The 27,873-nt window shown below is 38.3% G+C and overlaps 1 protein-coding gene across 23 annotated transcripts in view; it reads right to left on the minus strand.

The window, feature by feature from the left end:
- The window catches only part of ASXL3 (ASXL transcriptional regulator 3), a 186,652-nt gene that overhangs the window by 149,445 nt on the left and 9,334 nt on the right, over positions 1 to 27,873 (minus strand). For 7 of the 23 annotated variants that reach the window (XM_081562540.1, XM_081562569.1, XM_081562539.1 and 4 more), the window contains exon 2: positions 2,210 to 2,292. In XM_081562540.1, the coding sequence (XP_081418666.1) occupies positions 2,210 to 2,292 (83 nt within the window). Of the gene's footprint in view, positions 1 to 2,205; positions 2,293 to 3,647; positions 3,742 to 4,413; positions 4,527 to 27,873 lie in introns of those variants that run through there. The other 16 variants (XM_081562558.1, XM_081562556.1, XM_081562554.1 and 13 more) reach the window with 10 other exon arrangements.

Raw genomic sequence — 27,873 nt, forward strand, 5'->3', positions numbered from 1 at the left:
AGAAGTTGTTTGTGTTTTGTGTGTTAACATGTACTTAAAGCCCTTAAATGTACCATTCTGGGAAGATGAGCATCTTGAAAAAATACGGAAAAAAAAATGCTGTTACAATGATAAGGGTAATTAAAATGCTGCTTGTGGCCATGGTACAGGAGTTTTGTATCTCAAGGTACATAACAGCTGATAGTGGCCTGCTCACTCCTGTGGAGAAGAAGATCATGATGAACACATTTCCAGTGTCTGCTTACAGGAGAAGCTTCGTATGCTTGCGCTGGTAGACTGCGCTGGCTCAGCCCACTTTCGACAGGAGTTTAGATCTTTAGGTTTTTACCCCTTCTTTTCTTCTGGCTATAGCCCAAACATTTCTGACAGGCAGTCAGGAGAATATTAATTTCCAGGTGTCCCCGTTTTGTCCCTGAGCCCCTTATTCTGGCGTCTGGCTTAGAAGCAAGGGACCCCTCTAAGAGAGTTGTTAGGCTCTGTCAGCAACTTTCCTCCCCAATGTTACCTCCACTCTGTGGGGAACAATAATTGCAAACAGTGTAGTTACATTAGCTTGGGCTCTTTCTTCAGAACAGGCAGATAAAGCCTCTAAAACAGAGATGAAAAACTGAGCCTACGAGTCCTCCATACCACTAAATTGTGATGTTCGTGGGTAAAACTTGCAAGAGATGCATTGTAAACAGCTAGAAGCCAATGTGACTCACTGGTTATAGTAATGAGTTTCAGGTAATACCAATTTTGTAGGAAAAGTTAGTCTTGGGAGGACATTGATTGCTCTCTGCAGATGCTACCTCAGTTACCAGATTCAAAAGGTAACTCAGAGGATTAAATTTTCACCAAGCTGAGACCACCCTCTTGTCAATGACTTACAGGTAGGCAACATCATGCAATTAAAAAAATTTACTCTATGTAACATGAATGAGTAGATACACATATGATAGCTCTATGGTTATTTTACCTTATACCAAATTGCTTTCTTCTCTTTGAGTAATATCATTTATATGGTCCTATCCTGCTCTTGCCTGGAAAATCCCATGGATGGAGGGGCCTGGTGGGCTGCAGTCCATGGGGTAGCTAAGAGTCGGACACAACTGAGCAACTTCACTTTCACTTTTCCCTTTCATGCACTGGAGAAGGAAATGGCAACCCACTCTAGTATTCTTGCCTGGAGAATCCCAGGGACGGCGGAACCTGATGGGCTGTTGTCTATGGGGTTGCACAGAGTCAGACACAACTGAAGCAACTTAGCAGCAGCAGCAGCAGCAGCAAACTGCTGGATAAAGCCAACACTGTAAAATTCATAACTAAACAAAAATAAAGGATGACCACAGATAAAGAAAATGTAGTTTACATCCATTCAATAAAATATTATTTGGCAAAAAAAAGAAATGAAGTACTGATTCATGGTACCACATGGGTAGACCCTGAAAATATGATGCTAAATGAAGCCAGTCACAAAAGGCTACAGAGTGTATAATTCCAATTATACAAAATGTCCAGAATAGGCAAATCCACAGACAGTAGTACACGAGTGATTGCCAGGGGCTGGGGAGAATAGGGAATTGGGAGTGACTGCTACTGGGTATGGGGGTTCACTTAGGGTGGTGAAATGTTCTCAAATTAGATAGCAGTAATGATTGCACAGTTTTGGGGAATGTACTGAAAACCAACAAATTGTACATTTTCAAAAGGCAAATGTTATGATATATGACTATCTCAATAAAACTGTTATTTTTTTAAAAGCCTCAATAATTGATTAATGATGATCCAAGTAGATAATTCTAAATATAAGAGGACTAAATATTCAACTACGTTCACTGGCAATTTGAATTTTATCAGAATGAGCTCATCTTACATCCTGGAATCTATCTGTGAAGACTGTAAAATGTTTCTCTTTCAGTACTCACTTTCAGAAACAAAAATCTTCTCTTACAAGAAAGATGAGTAACTCCAATTATAGGCAAATTCACACAGTGCTGCTCCTTGTTAATGAAATACATTCTCTATCAGTCTGTCTAATTTATTAAGTGAACAAGTAGTTCCAAGGAAATCTTGGGTCACTCAAATATTTGGCTGTCACCAAAGAATCTGCAGGTAGCTACTTAATTCACAATCAACTACAACATCAAAACCTAGATACACCTGTTGCTTTGCAATCAGTAGCAATTGTTAATCAAAGAAAACAGAAAATGTAAATATGAATACTGACCTTGTTTCTTTTAACCCTTCTTTCTGAATGACTTCCAATATCTGCTTTGCTGTCATTGGTGAGTTGGGGTGTTTTTCTAGTGCCTAAAAAATAAAGACAGACATAAGACTTCTAGATTACTGCATAGAAGCATACAAGATGAAAATGTATGTGAATCATGCAAATTTTAAAGGGAAGGAGCTATTATGCCAAAATTAGGTTACATGATACATGTCAGGTGTGCAAGTGATAGGATATAATTTTTTCCTGGACATTTATGGCAATTTCTGCAACATACGGGGCCATTCTGCAAAAATGTCACAAAGGCATACACCACAAAAAAAAAAGTAATGTGAAACCTAAAAACACTGAGTTAGTAAATGTATATAATTTCCTTTATTTAAAATTGCTGACATTTTATGGTTAAAGTCATGTTTTCAGGCTGTTAAATGTTTCCTAAATTTCTAAAACCTTGGAAACATGAGCCTGAATACCATCAACAGCAGAGAACAAAGCGCTGGTCAGAAATAACCTCACTGGATTCATAGTCTGATCAACTTCTTCTGTATTAAAAAACAATGAAAACCCTTCGTGGCCAAAATGGAGAAAGAGCATACAGAAATCCAAGCATCCCATTACAGTGTGTCTTCCAGTTCAGCTCAGTTTCCTTTCATTTGCCTTTTCCAATTCATTTCAAGTAAACCCCTTCCTCTTCCGGTTCAGCCCATCTCAGCTTTACGAACTGAGTCCTATTTTCTTTCTCTCCCCATCTGTCCAACTTATTTTTGAGTTATTTTTGAGGGGATGTTTTAAACAAAGTATGGGAAATAACATGGGGCACAGTTAATTATTTCCACAGGCATTAGACCATCAGCCCTGGAAATCAAGGCTCTTTATTTATCCTGGGACTGAACTACGTAGTGAAAGCAGTAAACAATGGTCCCCACACTACTCATGAACAAGGGCTATGAGGACCACATCTGGTACAAGAAAACAAGTCTACACATATCTTCACAATGACTTCTTCCAAGGGTAGATGACACCTATTGTGTTAGCCAAAAAGTTCATTTGGGTTTTTCTAGAACATCTTATGGAAAAACCCAAATGAATCTTTTGGTCAACCCAATACTTAAATTTTCTGTACAGGAGTTTCTGCACAAGTCATGGCCCCATGCAACTTAATGATTCTAGAGTCCTAATTTATGATTACTATGATTATCAGACCAGACTTATCATAATAATTGAGAATTAATTGAGAATTTTTTAAGCAAATTTTAAATCGAAAAGGCTTTCAAATACATTCAAAAGAGCTCTGTGATCTCTTCTACTATCAATGGCTAAATTTCAACAAGGTCACTGGCAAGGCTTCTGCTCCTTGGGGCTCTGCTCCTCCTGGTTCTCTAGTGAATTATACACAGCCTGCCCTTTCTCACCATGAAGGCCACTTTTCTGTTCTCACCTCTAGTTTTCAGAAAATGTCCCCGTTTTTCCCAGTCTGGTCAGTCCCTTAGTTGCAGATGGCAATTCTTTAAGGAACATCAAAATATGCTACACTGGAAAGAGTGTAGCAACAAGTATGTCAACAGGAAAGAAGGAAAACTGTCCTCAGAGAGGAGACTATTGGAGAGATGGACTGAAAACTATCAAAGGGGGGGAAGAAACATAGGCACAGCTGTATAGGGAAGAGGTCTGAAGTGTAAAAATATTGGTTTAAAAAAAGGCAAGAAGGAAACTGAATGAAAGAGCTGAAAAGGGGGAAAGATTAGGTCACAAAGAAAGGCAGGAAAGATACAGACACGAAAACAAAAAAGCCAACAGAATTTTTAAAATAAAAAGAACTGTCAGTATTATAGAACAGTTCATACTCATGAGTTGCTAAAAGGCGATGCTATGGTCACACGGACTAGATACAAGGTGGGCATCACCCCCAAGGACAGGCAATGCTGGGGACACCAATGGTCTCTCATAGAAGGTATGGGCAGAAGGTCAACAGACACACACACGAGAAAGCAAGCAAGGAAGAGGGCAACTGGAGGGGAGAGACATAGGATGGCAGAAAAGAGAGCGGGCAGAGGAGAAGGGAGAGAAAGGAGGCATATTGAGCTGAACTGGGAATGTCCAAAAGGCAAACTGATTAAATCTAGAAAGGGCGGAAGAGGAAACTCCAGTGTACTGGGTAAGGTTTTCATGGAAAGTTGGGTGCACTCAAAAGTGGGGTTACTCACTGTGGAGGACTCCCTGTTTCTCTTCCTGAGTACAGGCCCCTCAGCACACCTTGGCAGCTCCTCCCAGCAATTGAGAGAATTGGGATAGCCCTGTCCCCTTCTCTATGACATCACATCCTACTCTACAAAGGAAGTAAAAGTGCGAAGAATTACATCGCGAAGTGGATGAGAGGCAGGAAGGAAATGATGAAGCCACACAGAACACCAGAAGCCACCCTCAGCTCCTGCAAGACAGAGAAAGGGAACAGAGCAGGAGAGGGTCCTGGGTGTGAACAAGCTTCACTGAACTAGCTGTTGGGAACATTCAGAGAACAAGATAGAGAGAAATTACTTTCACGGAACAATAACATGGATAGCACTGAAATAACATGACACATTGCAGAGACACGAATCAGACTAGCAGGCAGCCATACTCAAACACAACAGAGGGAAGAAGCCACAGTTAGGGGGAAACCACAGCCCCAAATGTTAGACTGAGGAAGCACCCACACATGCCAGGAAGCAATGTCTTGGCTCGGCAGTGTTTCCTAAGTCCTTAAAAATCATACTTCCTGGATTACCTATCTTGACATGTTCAAATACAACTGGCATTTGAAAATGTCTTCCTGGCTATGTAACACTTAGTCTGAATTTAACATATTCTTCCAATTGTTTTCCACCTTGTACCTACCTCTTAGAAACAGGGGTCAAGGATGCAACAGAGCAGTGAAGAGAGTGGGATTATATACAATTTTTAAGATTATGTATCATAGTAAGATTAGTAAGAGGGTCAATAAATATTTCAGATAATCAAAACAGGTTCAAACTGTCTTGGGCAATAACAATACAATTTTGACAAAATATAGAGATTCCAACTTTAGAGTTCACCATGGATAATGATAATTTTAAAAGTGTTGTTTTCTGATTGAAAAGAACTGGAAAAATGCAAATTCATACCTGTATTATAGAAGACAAAATGCACTAGAAAGTTTACGACCAAGAATATTAACCATTGCTAATATTTGTGTTTTCCTTCTAGTTTTTTTCTATTCATATGTACTTTTTAAATATAATTATAATTATACAAAGTATATATATATATATATATATATATATATATATATATATATATATTTAACTGTCCCACTTTTCTTCACATACTTTAAATTCTTCAAAACTGGCACCAGAATTAACACTTAACCGATGACAGGCATTTACATTGCTTTAAAAATTCAATTAATAAAAATAACTTCCCAAAGAATACACTGAATGTAATGTTCTTAGAATATTATTGAATCAAAGGATATGAGCTCTGTCATGTCTCTTGATACACTGCCAACTCTTTCAAAAAATATTTTAACAATTTATACTCTCACCAAGCAGAACTGAATCTACCTCTCTTCACAACTTTGCCAGGATTAAACATTATCTTTTTCACAATATTCGCCAACTTGGTAGGTCAAATAAGTTAATTCATTGTTACTCTAATTATACTTTTGTAAATACTACTGAGAACAAAGTTTTTTTTCAAATGAATACCACATGGGATAACTCTGTCTTTCTTACTAATGTGTAAAAAGCTATTTATATATTAAAATAATATTCATTATTGTGCATGTTAATAACATATTTGTATTCTTTATGTTACTTATTTTGGGATATTTATGAAGACACATCAAGTATTCTATTTTCACATAACTACTTATGTGACTTTTCCATTATGGCTTTACCTGTTCTTATGTTTAGACTTCCTTTTATCCATAGAGTAGGTAATTATCTATAAATATTTCTTGTATTTTATGTTTTCATTTTTAATTCCATCAATCAATCCAGAATGCATCTGTTTGCAGCCTTGTGAAGAATTAACTTAAGCCCCCACCTACTATTAATATAGGTCAAGATTCCCCAACACAATTTGTTTCATAAGCCAGTTTATGGTTTATGGTTAGTGAGGCATCTTCTGCCATATATTACAATTAGGGCGATGAAAACGCTTCTGGATGTGAAAACAACATAAAAATGTGGAAACCCAATATAAAAGGCACAGATGGTCAAGAATCTGCCTGCAATGCAGGAGATTTGGGTTCGATCCCTAGGTAGGGAGGATTCCCCTGGAGAAGGGAATGGCTACCCACCCCAGTATTCTCACCTGAATAAGCCCACGGACAGAGGAGCCTGGTGGACTACACTTCATGAGGTTGCACAGAGTCAGACAGGACTGAAGGGACTTAGCACGCAAAGCAGAGCTGTTGCTGAGGTAGTGATGAGAGTGCTCAGAACCCCCAGCACTCACTCCCTCTAATGGCCAAAGGCACTTCTGGGAATTTCCAGGGTCTCTGAAATGAACTGCAAACCACTGTCCCTGGGGCTCACCTAGAGGTCCTGCTGTGTTCCCCTGTGAAGTGAAGTGAAAGTTGCTCAGCTGTGTCTGACTCTTTGTGACCCAAGGACTGTATAGTCCATGGAATTTCTCTCCAGGCCAGACCGAAGAGAACCAAGGTCGAACCCAGTTCTCCCGAATTTCAGGCGGATTCTTTACCAGCTGAGCCACAAGAGAAGCCCAAGAAGACTGGATTGGGTAGCCTATCCCTTCTCCAGGGGATCTTCCCAACACAGGAATCGAACCGGGTCTTTTGTATTGCAGGCAGATTCTTTACCAACAGAGCTATCAGGGAAGCCCCTATGTTGCCCTGACTTTCAGTCAATTCCTGTGCCAGTACCACCCTGTTTAAATTGCTGTGACATTACAGTACACTTCACTCTCTGGATAGGACATGGCTCTCATTATTCCTTCTTAAATTTTTCATTGCTCACTTCATTATATTTTCAAATGAAACTTAGATTGGAATTAAATGAGACATTCTAATTAAACTTTCAGGAAATGTACACATTGTTCCATGTTTGAGTTTTATTTTATAAACTGTAATAGGCTTTTTATTAAGTGCTTTATATTTTGGGTTGCAACTCTGAATATACCTTTTCATAAAATATTCTCACATTTTATTGCTACATACAAAAGCCACTGAGCTGTGATAATTATTATCTATATGAACAGCTAATTGAATTCTTAATAGTTATAATAGCATAGAAGTATAAAATCACATTTTCTACAAAAACTATGAATTGTGTCTCCTTTCCAATAGTTCTGTGTTTTCTTTTCCCTCCATTATTTACTTTGGCTAAAAATGATCTTTTCTAGTACTTTTAAAAAAATTTTTTGCTGAAAATGGAGCTGTTTTATAATTTATTTCCTCAAAAACAGGCCGCTAAAACTGCCATTTCCAGAAGAAAATCTGTAGCTAGAATTATTAGCCGAGAGAAGGCTGCCAAGAGAAAGCTGTAATTAGAAACCTTTGGCCAGATATCACTGTCTCTTCTATACAAATCAGAGTCTGTCACAGCGTTCAATCTTTACATAAAATGCCCTTTCTTTCTTTGTAAAACAAATTACTCTCCTGTGTTAGAGCTACATTTGTGATTCCACTTGACCATGTCTCTCTAAGAGTTGGATCTTACACCTCTCATACTTCCTTCTCATGTACTAAAGTCCTTTCAATTTTCAACTATCTTCTGTCTCCTGCATTGTTACTCTCAACAGGTTGCAGACTCAGCACTGCTCAAACCAAAGTGGAATTTCCATGACTAAGGACACAAAGCACACATACTGTCAATGGCCTCCCTAACAACGGACTCCCTTGCATTTTCCAGAGGGCATGAACAGATGTGCAGAACTGGTAAACAACCCACTGGATGTCACCTTCCTTACTGACGTGACTAACTTACATCAGCATGTATGCACGCATGCTAAGTCACTTCACTTGTGGTTGACGCTTTGTGATCCCATGGACTGTAGCCCACCAGCCCACCACTCTAGCACTCTTGCCTACTGGAGTGGGTTGCCATAGCCTCCTCCAGGGAATCTTCCTGACCCAGGGATCAAACCCACGTCTCTTATATCTCCTGCATTGGCAGATGAGTTCTTTACCACTAGTGCCACCTAGGAAGCCCAACTACATCAGAGCCTATCTCAAAGACATATACACTTATGAAACTTTGAGACAAGACAGACAAGAGTCTATCTCAGACTGCTCTTCCCCAGATTTCTACATGCCCCATATGAAGAGAAAAAAAACTGCAAAAAAAAAAAAAAAAAAAAAAAGCAATTTAGGAAAGAGGAGGAAAGAGATGTTTGCTAAATCAATGAGGACACAGGCCATGCTAAGAATGATTTTTGTTTTAGGTTCATTCTTTCAGCACTTTTCTGGGCCAGGAATACCATGTGTCAAACATTTTAAAGCTTACCCAGAAAAGTCATTTCCAGTACCCTAAGATAAACTGACTCATTCGAAAAGACCCTGATGCTGGCAAAGATTTAAGGCAAGAGGAGAAGGGGATGACAGAGAATGAGATGGCTGGATGGCATCACCGACTCAATGGACATGAGTTTGAGCAAGCTTCGGGAGTTGGTGATGGACAGGGAAGCCTGGTGTGCTGCAGTCCATGGGGTCTCAAAGAGTCAGACATGACTGAGCAACTGAACTGAAGATAAACATATTAGACCAATGTTCATCTAATGGTAAAAGTCTTGGTCCTTCAGGCCCTGAAAAAAAATTTCTGAGCTTATTTATTTAACTGTGCAATAAAATGACTTCCACAATTTATTAATACAATCACATTGACGATACAGGTTTAGATCTTTCTTAAACATTAAAGTATCTTCCCTTAAATCATATTGACAGTTCATTAAAATGTTTAGCTATTTAAGGTCTCATGTATTCAGTAAATGATTTGGAGGTTATAACAATAAACCATTATATAGCTCTCTACAATCAAAGAGCGTTTACATACAACATACATTATTTCATTTGCTTATATATGAGATTATATATATATATACACATATAGATAGATACATAGATAGATATATAATTTGACCCTGACACCCCAGTGAAATGCATAGAAGAGACAGGATTAACTTGCTCTGAAATGCACTAAGGTGAGGTAATTGGTTCAAGGTCACAAAGCTACTTTGTAGAAGGATAGGACTTGCACACGTGAAAATATTGATGATGACAATATTTAAAATACAATAAAAGCAGCTAATATATATTAGACACCTTGTCCATGCTAAGTCTCCAGAGGTTTTACTTGTGTTACAACAGACTCCTGGATTCATATATTTCAGTTCAGTCACTCAGCTGTGTCCGATGCTTTGCGACCCCATGGACTGCAGCATGCCAGGCTTCCCTGTCCATCACCAACTCCTGGAGCTTATTCAAGGTCATGTCCATCAAGTTGGCGATGCTACCCAACCATCCCATCCTCTGTCTTCCCCTTCTCCTCCTGCCTTCATATATTTAACATTCCCTATTTCCACTCTTCTTGAGAAACCTCAAAGGTCCATGTCATTTTGATGAGACATGAATTTGAATGGCTGGTAGTATTCAGATGACAAAATGAATCACATAAAAAGTGATAGCACCTTGCCCACTGCCCAACATCTATATCTCAATGAGGTGGTTCTCACTTCTAACATATGTGGTTACTAGTTAAGGGTATAAAAATGATACTCTGTTGTTGTTCAGTTGCTAAGTCGTGTCTGACTCTTTGTGACCCCATGGACTGTAGCCCACTGGCTCCTCTGTGCATGGGATTTCCCAGGCAAGAATACTGGAGAGGGTTGCTCTTCCCTTCTCCAGGAGATCTTCCTGACCCAGAGATCGAACCTGTGTCTCTTGCATCTCCTGGATTGGCAGATGGGTTCTTTACCACTGAGCCACCAGGGAAGCCCCAAAGATGACACTCAAAATTTTTCTACTCTACTTGCCTGCATTTTATGGGGAAATCACATGCTGTAGTAGTATCTGTGAACGTGTGACTTAAAAGATGCAAAACTTTGTTATAAAAGCTTTGTGAGTCAGGCCAACTTCACCTAGAAGAAAAGGTTTCCAAGAAGATAAAGTGTCTCTGAGACCTGGCAGTAGGAAGTCAATGGATCTAGCCAACAAATGTCTGCTCCTTCTACTAAGTTAAATTGCTTCTCGTCTTGAGCACAAGGCTCTCATAAAAACCGTGGGCCTAGAGTCAAGACATTATACACAACATCCAGCTCATCATCTCCCTCTCAGCAATCGCCCACTTTAGAACAAATCAGATATTTCCTTGAACTCTCAAATAACGATTTAAACTGTACTTTACCACGGCAACTCCTGTCACAGCTGTCCTTAATTAGCATTATCTGTTTAATGATATTCTTCCAGCGACACTGCAAGGCTCGTGCAATTGAAGACCTTGATCCTCATTCACGTCCTTAGCATCAGATTAGAGCACCATTAAGCAGGCTTCAATGGAGACCAAGTTAGTTTTGAGTTGCTGCACATTAGGAATTTTGATAGCATAACAAGGAAGTCAGATAAACCAGGAACTGCTACTCACTAGCTGTCTGATCGTAGATATTTAACCTCCTTGAACTCAGTTTCTTCATTTTCTCTTTTAGAAAAATATTGTGAGGACTAAATGGGAGCTTGAGTGTAAAGCAGTGATTATTTCTGGATGCCAAATGACTGCCTACTGCAACATGTGTTAGTAAACATTAGCTAAATACTATTGGCTGGGAAAAATGCCTCCTTTGAGCACAGCCTAGAAACATGAATCTTTTCAACACAAAGAAGGGAGGTACCGAAAAAAAAATAAGAAGAATAATAATGGACATTAGGTGGGGTCTTTCTTTGCGATTTCCTGCCTAAACTGCATTAGGGTTTCTACAAATCAGGTTAGACACATATCACCAACCCCATCCCTGATCATGGTCAAATTTATTCCCTGTGGATTTAGATGTAAACCTGTACCACCCGGTGTCTGCTCTCACCAACCCAAAGTCTTCCTCCTGGTGTTTAACAAGAGGGATTACCCACTAGGGCACTCTTTCAGACACTGCTGTTATCTAGGAAGAAAAGCACCCTGGGGGGAAGAATTATCCAGTTGTGTTTGTGTTACAAATCAAGCAAAAACAGATAATACCAGAAGCGGCAATTTACTTCCAACAATATATACTTAAAGAACTTTCCAGCAATTATGATATACAGTATTATAGAATGTCCATCAGAAGGAAGTTCTACCTTACAGTAAAATTATTTTTGGTGGCTCAGCTTCATAAAACCTGAGCAGGGCTCAGAGTACAGAGATGGTTTTCTAAAGCCTGGAACAGTTCAGACAGTGACCACTACCTAAATCTGCAGATAAAATTCTATGCAACTGAGAGATGACTTCTGATTTCCTGTGGGATTTTGGCAAGCTTGTTCTACCTAAGTAATTTTCTAAGCTTGACAAACAGTTGACATTCCTTTTACACACAGAAAGAAAACACAAGTGAGAGACCTGGAATTTCCACAATGTTCCAAAAATGTAAAAGAAAAATATTAATCATTATTTAAATGAAGATACATATGAAACCTGTCTTAAAAAGTCAGACATCTCTTTAATGAAGAAGAAATACTCTTATACCACAGAAATTTGCAGATGGCCTATTCAGAACCTACTGATTATTAAAATGTTTCTTCTGTGTATCAAGTAAAAATTCTGCTTTCCTACTACTTCTGCTATGTAGTCCTGGTTTTTGTCTTTGAATGTGACAAATATTTAATATTCAATTGCAACCACTTGGCTACCAGGAAAGCTTAAAGTAAGGTAATTGTGTTATATGAATTTCTAAAATGGGATCCAATAATTTATTCACATGATATAATGCCACCTGTTTGAAAACACTATTAGGGGTCCAGCCTCCCTTTGGTTGTTTAGTCGCTAAATTGTGTTCAATCCTTTTGCATGGACTGTAGCCCACCAGGCTCCTCTGTCCATGGAATTTCCCAGGCAAGAATACTGGAGTGGGTTCCCATTTCCTTCTCCAGGGGATCTTCCTGACCTGGGATCAAACCTGGATCTCCTGCATTGGCAAGTGCATGCTTTACCAATGAGTCACCAGGAAAAGTCCCAGCCTCCTTTTATTTTCAGGCTAATGGATTCTTGGTTTCTTCCATCCATCCTCACATAAAATAACTTGCAGACTACCTCCCAAATCATCCTTCCTTGAATATTCTTGAATTTGCTAATGTCATCTGTAATTCACATCTTTAAGAACTATCCTAATTAAAGTAGTTAAATACCATTGATAAATATTCTAAATGTAGTTTGACTGAAACATAATCTGTATAGTAAACCTATTACTTCCATTTCTCTAGCTCATATAATTACATTAATACAACCTAACAGAACACTTGCTCTTATTCAGCAGTCCTCACACTGTCAATCAACTAAAACTTCCAGATCGTTCAACATTTGCTTCTGAAACCACATGCGTAATTCTGTGGTATATTTTCCAAACTTGCCAGACAGAAATGTATCTTTATGCACTAATGTTTGTTTCAATCCATTTTTGCAGGCTCTGAAATTCTATTATCCTCTAATATCTGATTATTTAAGGTAACAGGTAAATTTTGCTTTATCCACAAATTGGAGAAATATTTATCTATCTGAGTTAAATTTCATCTTTTTAGGTGCAGGTTGTTCGTCCAAGCTTCCAAACTTCTTTTGGAATCATTATTCCCTTGTCCAACTGTTCAGTTTCCCTTTTTATTTTGCGATATCCACACATGTGACAAGCATTATTTGATGGATTCCTCCAAGTTATTCCTGACAGGAGAATAATGCAAGGAAAAACAAAGCCACAAACCACATGGCTGCCACTGGGATCTCCTTTCAAAATGATACTGATGAGCCAATCAGTATAATTTGCCTATAGAAGCTCAATCTGCTAAAAATTCATTTAATTATACTATCACCCAGTTCATATTTGCCCATCAGTTTTAAAAGAGTCCCACAAGAGAATACGTCAAATGACTGGCTGAAATTTAGCTCCACCAGGCGCATCCTCCTGCTGTATGTCTAATAATCCTATCAAAAATAAATTAATTTAGTTTGACATGAATTAACTTAGAGAATCCATAATGCCTTCCAGGGATCACTACTTCCATTTCTGTTTAATAACGCTCTGTAGAATTTTACTGAGAGTTGAGATAAAGCTCTACAGCTTGTAATTTCAAAAAGTTTTTCTTTTTCTTTCTTTTATAATAATAACAAAAGAAAATACTCAATAGCTACTCTGCATCAAATTCTGCTCTAACATAAATACAAGCTTACTTGATCTTCACAACCCCACTTTATCATCATAGGAAGTAGTAACACCCTCATTTTACAAGACGTGAGGCAACTAAGATGCAAAGCATGTTCATTTGACTCTCCCAAAGTCACACGGTCACAAAGCGCTTCAGCTCTTGGAAAATTACCCCCTGCTCTCTGTGGTTTTCCCCACAGTTATGAGCAGCACCCTGATCATATCTGCAGACTTTTTTCAGTGTCTTGTTTGTCAAGCTCATATTTTATAATTTCTTATCTCATCTAAAACATAGGATATAACCTCTCTATTACTTTATTGTATGTTCTTTTTAGAAATAGGCACTAATTTAAAGAAGAAAACATAGGGAATATTTCAAAACTAGGAAATCATGCCCGGTGATCAAGCTGCTGTGATCCTGACCTAGAATATGGTACTAATTCTAAAGTAGCTAAAATGTAGAGGAAAACAACCAGTTAAGTCCTATTAGCTTCATGAAAGAAACATTGGTTCATCAGAGAGGATAAAGTTTCCTATCCCTAAACTAAGAGGATCATGTCATGTGGAAATTCATACAGAGGCACTGGGTGGTAATAGACAGGATCCTCAATGAGAGTTTCACAAAAGCAAACACAGAATATACATTAGTTCATATTGCTGAATCTCTCACAAAATCTAAGCATAACATAAAAATATAATGTGTATGTGCTTCGTCGCTCAGTTTTGTCTGATTCTTTGCAACCCCATGGATTGTAGCCCACTAGGCTCCTCTGTCAATGGAAGTCTCCTGGCAAAAATACTGGAGTGGTAGCCACGCCCTTCTCCAGGGGATCTTTCAGACCCAGGGATTGAACCCAGGTCTCCTGAAATGTAGGCAGATGTTTTTACTGTCTGAGCCGTTAGGGAAGCTCAAAAATATAATACTTGAGACTAATTATGTAGACAGTATTCCCAAGATCTAATATGATTAAGTTAAAGAGTATATACCCTAATGACACCTTGGAGTTTGTTTATACTTTACTACTAAAGGTAGATGGACTTTCCAGGTGGCGTTGGTAGTATGGAGCCTGCCTGCCAATGCAGGAGACATAAGTGACGTGGGTTCAATCCCTGGCTTGGGACGATCTCCTGGAGAAGGGCATGGCAATCCACTCCAGTATTCTTGCCTGGAGAATCCCATGGAAAGAGGAGCCTGGAGGGCAACAGTCTATGAGGTTGTAAAGAGTCGGACACAACTGAAGTGACTTAGCATGCACGCACTACAGGTAGATATGAAACTCTGAAAAGCAAGACTTGCAGCAGCAGAATAAGATAATATGACAATTAAGAAGTTTAATTTGTATTTTTGTCCACACGTAGGAGACTAAACACCGGTCCATATGGAAGTCTCTGGTCAAAGTCAGTGTTCTTTTTAGCATATCATTATGAAGGAGCAATCAGCTGAGACCCAAAGTTTCCTTATCTTGAGAATCCTTACAAGATGCTCATGTTAACAATAGCAGGTAGTAGTTACATAATACTGGGAAGAATTTTGTAATAAAAATACATGAGATACTTTTATAAGAACTTGACTTACATGAAAATATTTAGTTTTCACAGTCACCAATCAAGGTAGGTATTATTTTTCTGTACATGAGAAAACTGAGATACTGATAAATTAATTCATTTATTCCAGGCTAGTCCCAAGTAACAAGCAGAGGGGAGATTCAAACTCATGCTCCTGAACTCCAAGTGTTTCACCACCACAATATGATACCCTGTAGCAAAAAGTCCAAACTTAGTTGGGGTGTAATTGAACAGTACTATTAAAATGTAAAAAGTAAGTGGTCCCATTTTTCAAATCTAGTCTATCATTCTGGGCTTCCCTGATAGCTCACTTGGTAAAGAATCCACCTGCAATGCAGGAGACCCTGGTTCGATTCCTGGGTCAGGAAGATCCACTGGAGAAGGGATAGACTACCTACTCCAGTATTTTTGGGCTTCCCTTGTGGCTCAGCTGCCAAAGAATCCACCTTCAATGTAGGAGACCTGGGTTTGATCCCTGGCTTGGGAAGATCCCCTGGAGAAGGGAAAGGCTAACCAAGAGTTGGACATGACTGAGTGACTTTCATTTTCAGTCTACCATTAGGTATTTATCATACAGAAATCCTCAGCTCATCCTGTATATTCAATAAAACATCATTCTAAAATTGTTTTTTAAAAGATACAATCTAAGAGAGAGAAGGTTAAATAAATGAAGGCACATACATCCCACAAAATAATACACAGACATGAGAAGGAAAACACATACTAATATGGAAGGATATCCAATAGAAAGCAATGAGTAAAAAGTATAAGCAAGTTGAAAAATAATACATATAGAAGAGGCATATATACAAGTACATGTGGTGTACATACAAATACACCCACAACCCCCCCAAACACACATTCACATGAGATAAAAATATTCAAACATTTAACAATTGTTACCCTGCATAGTGGCAGAAAAGCAAAAGCTGAAGGAGGAAGTTTCATATTCTTAAAATATTTTTGTATTTAGAAGCACAAATTACTTTCATAATCTTTAAATTATCTATTAAGATAATCTTTATATCATAAAACATATAATGGATACATATATAATATAAATTGTATAATATTTAACTAGTTTAAAATCAGTTTCAAAACAAAATAAAAATGAATATTCAAACAACAGCAGACACATTTATATACCCTACACCGTAAAGCACAGTAGAGAAACTAAAATGCAGGTATACTGAATTTTTCAAAAGCAAACATTATTCATCATTCAATCTGAGTCAGAATTCTTCAGTGTTATCCTTACAGCCTAGCCTGCAATGACACAGCATCCAGATGCAGCTGCCAGAAGGAATTAGTTGCAAAATATATCTTGAGATAATTGTAGAAAATGACTTTGTTATATGGGATTATTTGATTCTGACCTCTTAAATGTTGAAGAATGACAAAAACAATGATGCTTGCTTTGTCACAGTTAATAGTAACTCTTCTCCTGACTGGGGCTAGATAACAGCATCACCTCCTCAATAATTCATTGATTTAACAAATATTTACCAAACACACACACACACCAAAATGAAATACAATAAAACATGCCATCATCATCTCTAGAGACACTTATCCTTTGGTTTACTATCGCTGAGGAGGGGAGGGTGGGAAACATCAAATTGATTTAGAAATGACTTACAAAGGAGACTAACACATGTCTTTTTTTAATCTTCATTCAAAATGCTAGTTTAGTCTGCACAGAAATGACCCTTCCCTACCCTATTCCAGTGATGATATTATAAGTCAGAGTCCGTGGAAGTAATTACGGTCATCATGGTATTTTGTTTCTTTTTGGTCATTGCTTTATATCCAGTTACCTGGCACATGGAAAAACTTATACCTGATGAATGAAAACAAGATAAATAAATGGTAAGGAAGAAGTGATATTAGACTTCTTGTTTTGTGAACATATTACTCTCTTCTTTTGAAAAATACTCTTCTCTACCTTGATTTTAACAGGGAACATTCTATTTCTGCAGATACTGAAGTTTTGTTGTTTAGTCACTATGCTGTATCTGACTCTTTGTGACCTTCTGGACTATAGCCCATCAGGCTCCTCTGTCCATGGGGTTCTCCGGGCAAGAATACTGGCGTAGGGTTGCCATTTCCTCCTCCAGGGGATCTTCCTGACCCAGGGATCAAACCCATGTCTCCTGCATCTATTGCACTGGCAGGCGGATTCTTTACCACTGAGCCACCTGGGAAGACTCTCAATAGCAGAATAGCTACTATGAAAACTTACTTCTTTTTCATTGGTAATCCCAATTCTTAACCAAATAAAACTCAGAAATGCAGAGTTAGTCCTTTGTCAGGCATGCACTTTGATCATCTAGAGACAACAGTTAAAAGATTAAACAAGTGTATAAAATTAGGAACTCTCCAGGCAAAGCTATCAATAATTCTCACAATAAGAAGTCTTTATCCAGAACTCAACTTTGATGAATAATAGTTAAAAGAATTTCTGAATCCCAGGTTTCAGAAAGAGGGCCAACATTTAAAAATATGAAGCAGGTACACCAATATTTTAGTGATATAATCTACAGGCCTTCTATAGACCAAAGGTTTATGTGATACATGTTTTCCTGTCTGTAAATGAAATCATGCATAAAAATCTACCATAACTATTTATACTAAAAGCCAAGTCAAAGATCTCCTACCAGATTTATTGTACTCAAGTAATTAAGATATAATTAAAATATCTGCAACATAATTTACACTAAATACATTCTTGGGGCAATTACTTTAATATTCTACTTGATGTATTACCTACCTTAAAATTAGCCAAGTTTTCCAATTTTCCATCCAACCCTCCTTTCTGGTCCTGTTTCTTAAACTATGTGCCAGAGAAATGAAGGCCATATTTATCAGGGCACAAAGCAAACAGAACTGGTTTCAATCAGCCCATATTTGTTGATATGAAGTATAGGCTGAGTCTCTTTAAGGAGGCAATGGAACATTAAAACTTACCTTTGCCAACAAAAGATTCTTTATGAAATCAGATAGTCCCTATTTGCTTTTTAGCCTTCCTCAATCCTGATTTTACCAGCTGAGTTTTGCATACAACCAGGCTGCAAGCTCATTATACCATAATGCCACCTTTAGATGTCAGAATGAAGAAAAATGATTAGTTCCAATATGATCAAAATAACTATCCCTTTGAAAGAAATACAAATAAGAGTTACCTATTAACCAACTCTAAATTAGTGCTTTTATGAAGTCTCAGATTTTTCCCATAAGTTGTGATTTAGCATTATTGAATTATGCCTGAATATAAATAAGGCCAGATGTTTTCCTCCTAGATTCACTCAACTATGAGCAGTAGATATTAGGCTCAAAAGGAGTAAAATTCTCCCTAAGGAAACGATCTGTAGGAAAAGTTTTGAGAGTTCTGCTAACTACCTTGACATTCAGGTTTTAAGCACTAACTACACCTGCCATCAGGTATGGAGAACCGACAGAAGAAAAAACTCTGGAATATCCTAGTAACCTGGTACAAAAGGAAGATGAACACAAAACGCATCATCTCCGTATTACTGGGAAATCATATGAGAAGATGAAAGTCTACTTTGTAACCCTAACAATTCAGTCATGGCCTTGCCTATAATAATTATAATGAAGTAGCTACACTTCCATATAAAGGCCAAGAAATTCGGAAGATAAGGAATTCACTGTGAAAATCAATGTCTCCTACAGATATATTATGCCATAATGAAAAACATAATTTAATATGTAAGGGACTGTGCATGAACAACTCCACTGCTATTTGAGCAGATGACTGGTAGAAACATCTAGAAAATCTGGTTTTGAGTTTTTGCTTCCAAGCCTGGAATAGACAGGGCTGCACACTGGCAAGTTGAAGGGCTGAACAAACACTGTTCGCCTGGTTTAAGATGCATATGGTCCACACATTCCTTGGGTATGAAAATCTGCAGGCTTTCAAGACAAGTTTTCTTCATTTTCTCCCCCTTTTCCTACATGAAAAGGTAGGGCTCAATGGGGAGTCTGTCAGCTGTCAGGAGTTTCTGTGTGCTGTACCTAGAAAAGAGTGAAAACTGGTGGGAAATGGCCGGAGGGTGACCGATCCCTCAACGGACAGGAAACGGAGACAGGACGCTCTGAGACAGACTGGGAAATATAATCCCTTAGTGGGGGCGCTCCTTTCCACCAGCTCTCCTCTAGGCCAAACAAGAGAGAGAGAAAGAAAGAGAAAGAAAGAAGGAGGTGTTATTACAGTGTCTGCTTTCCTCTTCTCAATGGTGTGGAAACCTTTGCAACGTGAAACACACTTTGTCTGGACTTGGGAACCTGAACTTGTTGAAAATGTCCAGGTGCCCTTTTTCTATCTCTTCAACTATCTTGGAACTCAATTCCTTGTTAACAATAATTGTTTCACTCTTTCTGGTTAGAAATCTGTCCTCTTGAGTAGACAGATGGAAGGAAAAGCATTTTTTTTTTAAATCAAGAAAAAAAGAATAGAAACGAATTTTCCTTGCAATGAAAATCCTCTATTGGTTTCTGGTTTGACAAATATCAAAGATATTTTTTACAGGAGAGGCTGATTTTACAAAGCAATTTAATATAATGAAGAAGAAAACAGGGACTTAACCTTGTTTGCTTTACTTACCTCTTAAGCATATAATTAAGCATTTAGTGTCTCATAAACAAAGGGAAAGGGTGGCCTGGAACAAAAACATCCCGTGTTGCTATCAGAACTGTATCTGTCAGGAGGCAGGGATATAAAACAGTAAAAACCAACCCCAAATCTTAGTGGATTAAAACAAATGCTGATTCCTCACTTGCATCTGTATGTCCAAGCTAGAAGCAGGGTGACTGAAATTTCATCTTGTTACCAGTTCCTGTGATTAACACATCCAAGAAAGAAAAAAGCTGAATCAAACCCTGGCTAGAGGGAACAAGACCATGCACCTGGTAACACCTACTTCAAGGGGCAAGAGGTGCCACCCTGTGCCAACCTACTGCCTATAACGAAAGAGCCAGTCAACCATTCATTAAAAAGGAAGGAAGAAGCTTAAAAATATAATTTAGTAGAAAATGATCTTTTCATCTCTTTGAGTCTCTCCAACACAACTGAAAACACAGGTGACCTTTGAGCAACATTGGTTGGAACTGCAGAGGTCCACTTAGAGGCAGATGTTTCAACAATAAGTACTACACGATCCACAGCTGGTGGAATCCATTGATATGGAACCACAGATGAAGAGGAACTGAGGGTAGGGAGCACCAACTCTAAGTTATACAGATTTCTGAATGTGCAAATGGTCAGCACCCCTAACCTCTGCAGTGTTCAAGGATCGTTTATTCAAAACACACAGAAAAAGAATTAAAACACTAAGTTTTATCAAAGTCCTACTATTGTTCTTTCATCATTCATTTTTCTGGATGATACCTTTAATGTGCCTCAAGTTGCTTCTTTCTGAAAAGCTGCCTATGGCTATCATCAACACCAGGAAAATAAGAAACAATTCATGAAAAGAATGGACTGGGAAGACTAGACTAATATTTAAAGGGCCTCCTTCTCCACTGAAGCTTTTAACAAGTGAAAATAACTATGAATCTTGCATTCTCTACCAATAAGCTGAGCTCACTTAACAGTGAGTTCTGGAACAAGGAAAAATAAAACAGTCATTAGGAGACTAAAAGGTAATACAATATCTGTATTTGCTCATTGATTTTTGTTTTTCCTACTGACAGTCCTTCGATTCCCATTTAATTACTAGCACTTGGTTTGTGAAGACAGCATTAGCTAAAAGTGATAAAAACAGATATCTAAAAATTGGAGGAAGGATGAGAACAGGAATCAGACAGTATTTTTGTTTATACTTAACAGCATTTTATTTTTACTTTTCTCATTTCCTTGTTAAAGATCCTGGCGGGCTAAATGTGTTTTTCTCTTTATACACAGTAGCATCTCTACCTAGAACAGACCATGAATAAACATCAAAAAGCTTGGTGCCATCCACCTTCATCCAAACTGAAAAGGAATGGTTAAATTTCCACAAGGCTAAGGGAAAGAAAAAGGGAGAAGGAGAAGAAGAAATTTTCTAAAGCACAACTTTTGTTTCACTTAAGCTCTAAAAGAGAAATGCGGTTAAAGGAATAAATAAGAAGCGACAGCTGTAAGATTGTGGTGTCCATAGTCTTCTACACAAAACTGGGAGTCACCATCTTATGCCGATCTTTTCTCAATATTCAGAGAAATGAGTGAGGGTTTACGCTAGGGAGAAGAAAAGTCTGCTCTCTAGAAGAAAAGTCTGCTCTCTTTCATTAAACTAACTTTCTCTTAGGGTCACACTCGATCCTGTGAAAAAATCTTGGCATTTAGTTAGTGAATGAAAGTATTTACTTGCATCCAGAAAGAACCTGGAAGCCTCATCCAGAATTATATATTTTGTGAATTCAGGTCATGAATGGTGCTAAACTATAAATATTATATAAAGACCATTCATATAGAGTGCTATTTAAAGAAACTGGTCTGTGAGGAAAAACAGAACAGAAACCATCCATTGTAACATCTAGCCTCTAAATCAGGAAAGTAAGTTCCAGAGGAAACGCTCCCAAGAAATCTTTAGAATTTTTGCAATGGCTGTCTTGGCTTTAACATCTTGAAAATGTGAAACAAATAATCATAAAACTAATACCAGGAAGAAGGAATAAGAAAGTATCTAACTTTAATACCCTTAATGTCTAGAACTCTGAACATGGGCAGACATGGGTTTTAATCACTGCTCTACTACTGACTGGGGTTCCCTGATAGCTCAGTTGGTAAGGAATCAGCCTGCAATGAGGGAGACCTGGGTTCGATCCCTGGGTTGGGAAGATCCCCTGGAGAAGGGAAAGGCTACCCACTCCAGTATTCTGGCCTGGAGAATTCCATGGACTGTATTGTCCACGGGGTCACAAAGAGTCAGACATGACTGAGCAACTTTCACTTGCTTCTCCTACTGATGAGCTTAGCAAGCTAATTTGCCCTCTCTGAAAGCACAGAGAATGGCATGTATAATTTGTTTTTCTGGCATACTTTCTATCTGCCTTTTATTGGTGCTTTTGCATAATTTTCTTCTGTCCCAAGTCATTGCTGCATGGTAATCCATCATGCTACCTGACCCTGGCCATTGCTGTTGGTGAGAGATGAGCAAAACAGTCAAGTAGGATAAAATAAAGACTTCCCTGAGAGGGCATTTAAAATAACAACAACAACAACAACAATAATGAGGAGGAGGAGGAGGGAAAGTGATTCTTTTTATGCTTGGAGGATGCAGGTCTGGGGTGCCAATGAGCATCTTATCTTGACCAAGACTTCTATCAGATCCTGGCAGCAGTATTAAGCCAAGAAAAAACGAAGATAAAAGATGGAGAGAAAGCAAATATTTTGATGACAGTCTCTATATCTCTACACCCACTTACAACTGACTGACTTCCACCCTTGGATTTCTCAGTTAAGTGGGACTTTTTGCTTAAACTAGTTTTCACTAAATTTATTTCACTTGCAACTGAGAGAAATTAAACTGGCACTCTAAATCTCAATTTCTTCATTTAAAAAAGATGGACTATGCTATAGGTTTGCACTATAGGTTTGCACTTAGTCTCCTAGGTTTGCACTTAGGATTAAACAATATAATGTATATAATAAGTTAGTGTACCATCAGGCATATAAGTACCCAATAAGCATTATTTAAAAAAAAACCTCTTGTTAGCCAGTTTTAGTCATTACTTTAGCAACAGTGATTTTAATTATTAGTTACTTTAGTAATAGTAATATTTTATGATATTTTACATATAAAGTCTGTTCCATCATTATATTAGATTTCTACACTCTCAGAAGGAAACTGTGACATCAAATTGTAAATATTTTGCATGCATGCTCAGTCACTAAGTCATGTCCAATTCTTCACAACCCCATGAACTGTAGCCAGCCAGGCTTCTCTGTCCATGGGATTACTCATGCAAAAGTACTGAAGTGGGTTGCTGTTTCCTTCTCCAGGGGATCTTGCTGACCCAGGAAACGAACCCATGTCTTCTGCATTGGCAGATGAATTTTTTACCACTTTACTACATGAACCACCAGGGAACTCCTTATAAATGTTTTACTTACATGTATAAAGGAGATTATTTACTTTGTAAACATTTCCAATCAGTGTTGTAATAAATATATAATTTTTCTCTTGGTTTGTAAGTCACAGAAAGCCTTTATAAAGTAAGATACATCATTGTATCTTATTAAAATTAAACATAAAAGATTACTTTTATGTTACTGAATTTCTACTACACTTTGCAACTTAAAATTTACAGAAAAGTATCTCTTTGGCTTCAAGAGTTTTTTGTTTTTTTTTAATGTTAATTTCCCAAAGGTCAAGTTTCATATTTTATAGTATTCACAGGGTACCTAACATATTAATGGCAGGAAGTGAATATTTTTTCATTGCCATTAACTTCAATCAGTTCAGTTCAGTCGCTCTGTCATGTCCAACTTTTTGCGACCCCATGAACCACAGCACTCCAGGCCTCCCTGTCCATCACCAACTCCCGGAGTCCACCCATGTCCATTGTGTCGCTGATGCCATCCAATCATCTCATCCTCTGTTGTCCCCTTCTTCTCCTGTCCTCAATCTTTCCCAGCATCAGGGTCTTTTCCAACGAGTCACCTCTTCACATCAGGTAGCCAAAGTACTGCAGTTTCAGCTTCAACGTCAGTCCTTCCAATGAACACCCAGGACTGATCTCCTTTAAGATGGACTGGTTGGATCTCCTTGCAGTCCAAGGGACTCTCTCAAGAGTCTTCTCCAACACCACAGTTCAAAAGCATCAATTCTTCGGCACTCAGCTTTCTTTATAGTCCAACTCTCACATCCATACATGACCACTGGAAAAACCATAGCCTTGACTAGACGGACCTTTATTGGCAAAGTAATGTCTCTGCTTTTTAATATGCTGTCTAGGTTGGTCATAACTTTCCTTCTGAGGAGCAACTGTCTTTTAATTTCATGGCTGCAATCACCATCTGCAGTGATTTTGAAGCCCAAAAAAATAAAGTCAGCCACTGTTTCCACTGTTTCTCCATCTATTTGCCATGAAGTGATGAGACTGGATGCCATGATCTTAGTTTTCTGAATGTTGAGCTTTAAGCCAGCTTTTTCACTCTCCTCTTTCACTTTCATCAAGAGCCTCTTTAGTTCTTCACTTTCTGCAATAAGGGTGGTGTCATCTGCATATCTGAGGTTATTGATATTTCTCCCGGCAATCTTGATTCCAGCTTGTGCTTCCTCCAGCCCAGCGTTTCTCATGATGTACTCTGCATATAAGTTAAATAAGCAGGGTGACAATATACAGCCTTGACATACTCCTTTTCCTATTTGGAACCAGTCTGTTGTTCCATGTCCAGTTCTAACTGTTGCTTTCTGACCTGCATACAGGTTTCTCAAGAGACAGGTCAGGTGGTCCGGTATGCCTATTTCTTTCAGAATTTTCCAAAGTTTATTGTGATCCACATAGTCAAAGGCTTTGGCATAGTCAATAAAGCAGAAATAGATGTTTTTCTGGAATTCTCTTGCTTTTTCGATGATCTAGCGGATGTTGGCAATTTGATCTCCGGTTCCTCTGCCTTTTCTAAAACCAGCTTGAACATCTGGAAATTCACGGTTCACGTATTGCTGAAGCCTGGCTTGGAGAATTTTAAGCATTACTTTACTAGCATGTGAGATGAGTGCAATTGTGCGGTAGTTTGAGCATTCTTTGGCATTGCCTTTCTTTGGGACTGGAACGAAAATTGACCTTTCCAGTCCTGTGGCCACTGCTGAGTTTTCCAAATTTGCTGGCATATTGAGTGCAGTACTTTCACAGCATCATCTTTCAGGATTTGAAATAGCTCATCTGGAATTCCATCACCTCCACTTAACTTCAATAAATTATCCCCAAATAATAAAAGGGGCTAGTGAATTGACAGTACACACAGATTTTTCAAAACCTACAAGTTGTCCAACTGAGTCTCAGGAAACCAGATCCCTTCTCTAGGCTGTACAATGACAATTCAGCAATGACATGGAAATAAATCAAGAAGACGTAAGTTTTACAGTTCTACAGATCTTCTGAAAACTTAAAAAAAATTTTAGCTATAAGAGCTCCTCAGAAAAACCTTGACTCATTCTCTTTATTCAACTATAATCAGCACCCTCTTAACCTGATATAGTACATCAGGTACTCAGGAAACAATTATAAACAAGAAAGTAAACAAGTAATTATAATACCATCCCAACTATGAAGTGCTTTGGGGGTATACAAAAACTTCTTAAAGGAAGCTGAAATGTGAAGGAAGTGTTAAGAATTTACCAGATGAAAAGGAATCGAAGGGGAGGGAGGGAAGATTTACAAAGAGAAGGAACACGTACAAAGTTGAGACAAAATATGGGGCAGTATGATAAGTGATAAGTTCAAAGATCTAACAGTACTTTTATATTAAAGTGTTTAAACTGCTAATGGTAAGATAATCAAGCAATGAAACTGGAGATGTATGCAAAGGACAAACCCAAAGGATCCTGAAACAAGGGGCATGATACTCTTAGAATCATGGGAAGCTACTGAAAGGTATTTGAAAAAGAGATGTTTTCTGCATTCCCCATTAGCAGCTCCAAATTCACTTTTTACCCTTCTCCACTCAGCTTCATGACCCAGTAGGCTGACAACTATGAATTTCCTCAATGGAAGTCCTCTGTCTTCTGACTTATGCATGGATTCAGCCTTAGGAGGCACCAACTGGCGATCAGAGGATGGAAGGAGAGTGGAGTCAGGATGACAATGAGCAAGCTCCTCCCCCTTGCGGGGGTTTGGGATGGCACTGGCTATGTTTTACTTCTGACCCTTCCATAATCAGAGCCCACATCTCTGCAGTAACCACTCTCCAGTCTCCTTGGCCTTTCAAGTCTAAGGATAGTAACGTCCTTCTGCTGGTAATAGCCCTGATTTGTCTATCTCTTGTTCTTTTCTTTTATTGTGCCCTAACTTTCTTTAATCACCCGTTATAAGATAATGCCATCTGTTTTCTATAGCACCTTAGTCAGGCTCAAGGGGATAACATGAACCAGTTCTACCTTTAAAGAAGCAGCTGCGGATGTAATAAGGAGAATGAGTCTGAGTGGAAGCAAGTCTGGAGCCTGTAAAACCACTTACAAGGTTGTTGTATCAACTTAATGAGAAGATGGGAACTACCAGGCACTAACATTAACTGGCACCTTCTAATGTCAGACACTGTACTTAAGTACCTTATGCACGTTATCTTATTTAAATATTCCAACCACTCTGTAATGCCATTATTCCCTTTAATAGACAATTGAACTAAAATTGAGAGATATTAAATAATTTGCCCAAGGTCAAACACATAGTAAGTGGCAGAAATGAGCCTCAAACATAAATCTGCCTGACTTTCAGGCCTGTCATTAATCTATATTCTTTCCCAAACCCATACACTGCCTGAGTCAAGATAAATTGCAGTGGAAATGGATATATGCATAACATGTAAAGACTAGGATTTGAAAATTTGAAGAAAAGGAAATAAAACTGGCATAACTCAGTGATTACTGGATAAAAAGAAAAAAAATACAAAAGAGCATTAATTATGACAAGAAGGTTTTTGATTTGAGGAACTACAGAGAGGGTGACGGCTTTCACTGAGAGAAGAAAAATGGGGAGCAGAATTGCTGACAGCAGGAGGTGGAAAGAGGTGGGGCATTCAGTTTTAATCTTCAGTTGGCTTTATTGCCACTATGAATATATAAACATAGATGCTTCTACTACAATGGTGAAGAGGCCATATACACCTTCTCATCAGTCTTCAGCAGCTAAGGTATAGACTTGGGAACTAGAGTCTGACAATTAGATGCATCTGCCTGTGAATTTGAATCTTGACCCTTGGATGCAAAGACAGAGTAGACTATAATACATTCATATGATACGTTGGGAGCAACAGCAGTGTCCAATGTCAGCACTAAGTCACAGAGGTGACCATCATTGTGCTAGTGGTGCCCACAGCCACAATCCAAGTAGACTGTTCTTGCAGCATGACTGTGTATATTTCTGCTGCTCATCCTCTATTGATCTCTGCCAATATTTCCAACCTTCTTTTTTTTAAAGATCCTTTCTGATGACTATATAAACTACTTCATGGCCTCCAAAAAAATCTCATTTTCTATACTTAAGTTAGCAAGAAGTGGTTTCTGTTGCTTGCAATCCACAATTCTGACCAGCCAAGCCAGCATATTCACTGCTGTATCCTGTTCCACATTAGGGACGTCCTTTCCACATTGCATTTAAATCACTGCTAGCCCATAAACTAAACTATTAGATGCGGTGGGAACACTTAGAAGACTCCAAAGAACTCATGGCCTGCTGGGGGCACAAGACAATATAAGTCCTATGCCAAAACTTGGTTAAAATTTTAAAGTATAAAAAGGCAACAATCAAGCATACTCTTTAAGAAAAGCATGGAAAGGAAATGGCAACCGTTTCCACTATTCTTGCCTGGCAAATGCCATGGACAGAGGAGCCTGGCTGGCAATAGTACACGCAATCACAAAGAGTCGGACACAACTGAGCGACTAAACACACACACTAAAAAGTAAACTCTAGATACCAAGCATAACACCATAAAGGCAAACATTTAAGACAAAGCATTAAAACTTCATAACTTCAAGGATAAAGAGAACATGTAAAAACTCTCAGATACCAAAAGCATATTA

This window comes from Giraffa tippelskirchi, chromosome 14 (genome assembly GCF_054371585.1).
Source record: "Giraffa tippelskirchi isolate mGirTip1 chromosome 14, T2T-mGirTip1v1.2.pri, whole genome shotgun sequence".
NCBI lineage: Eukaryota > Metazoa > Chordata > Mammalia > Artiodactyla > Giraffidae > Giraffa > Giraffa tippelskirchi.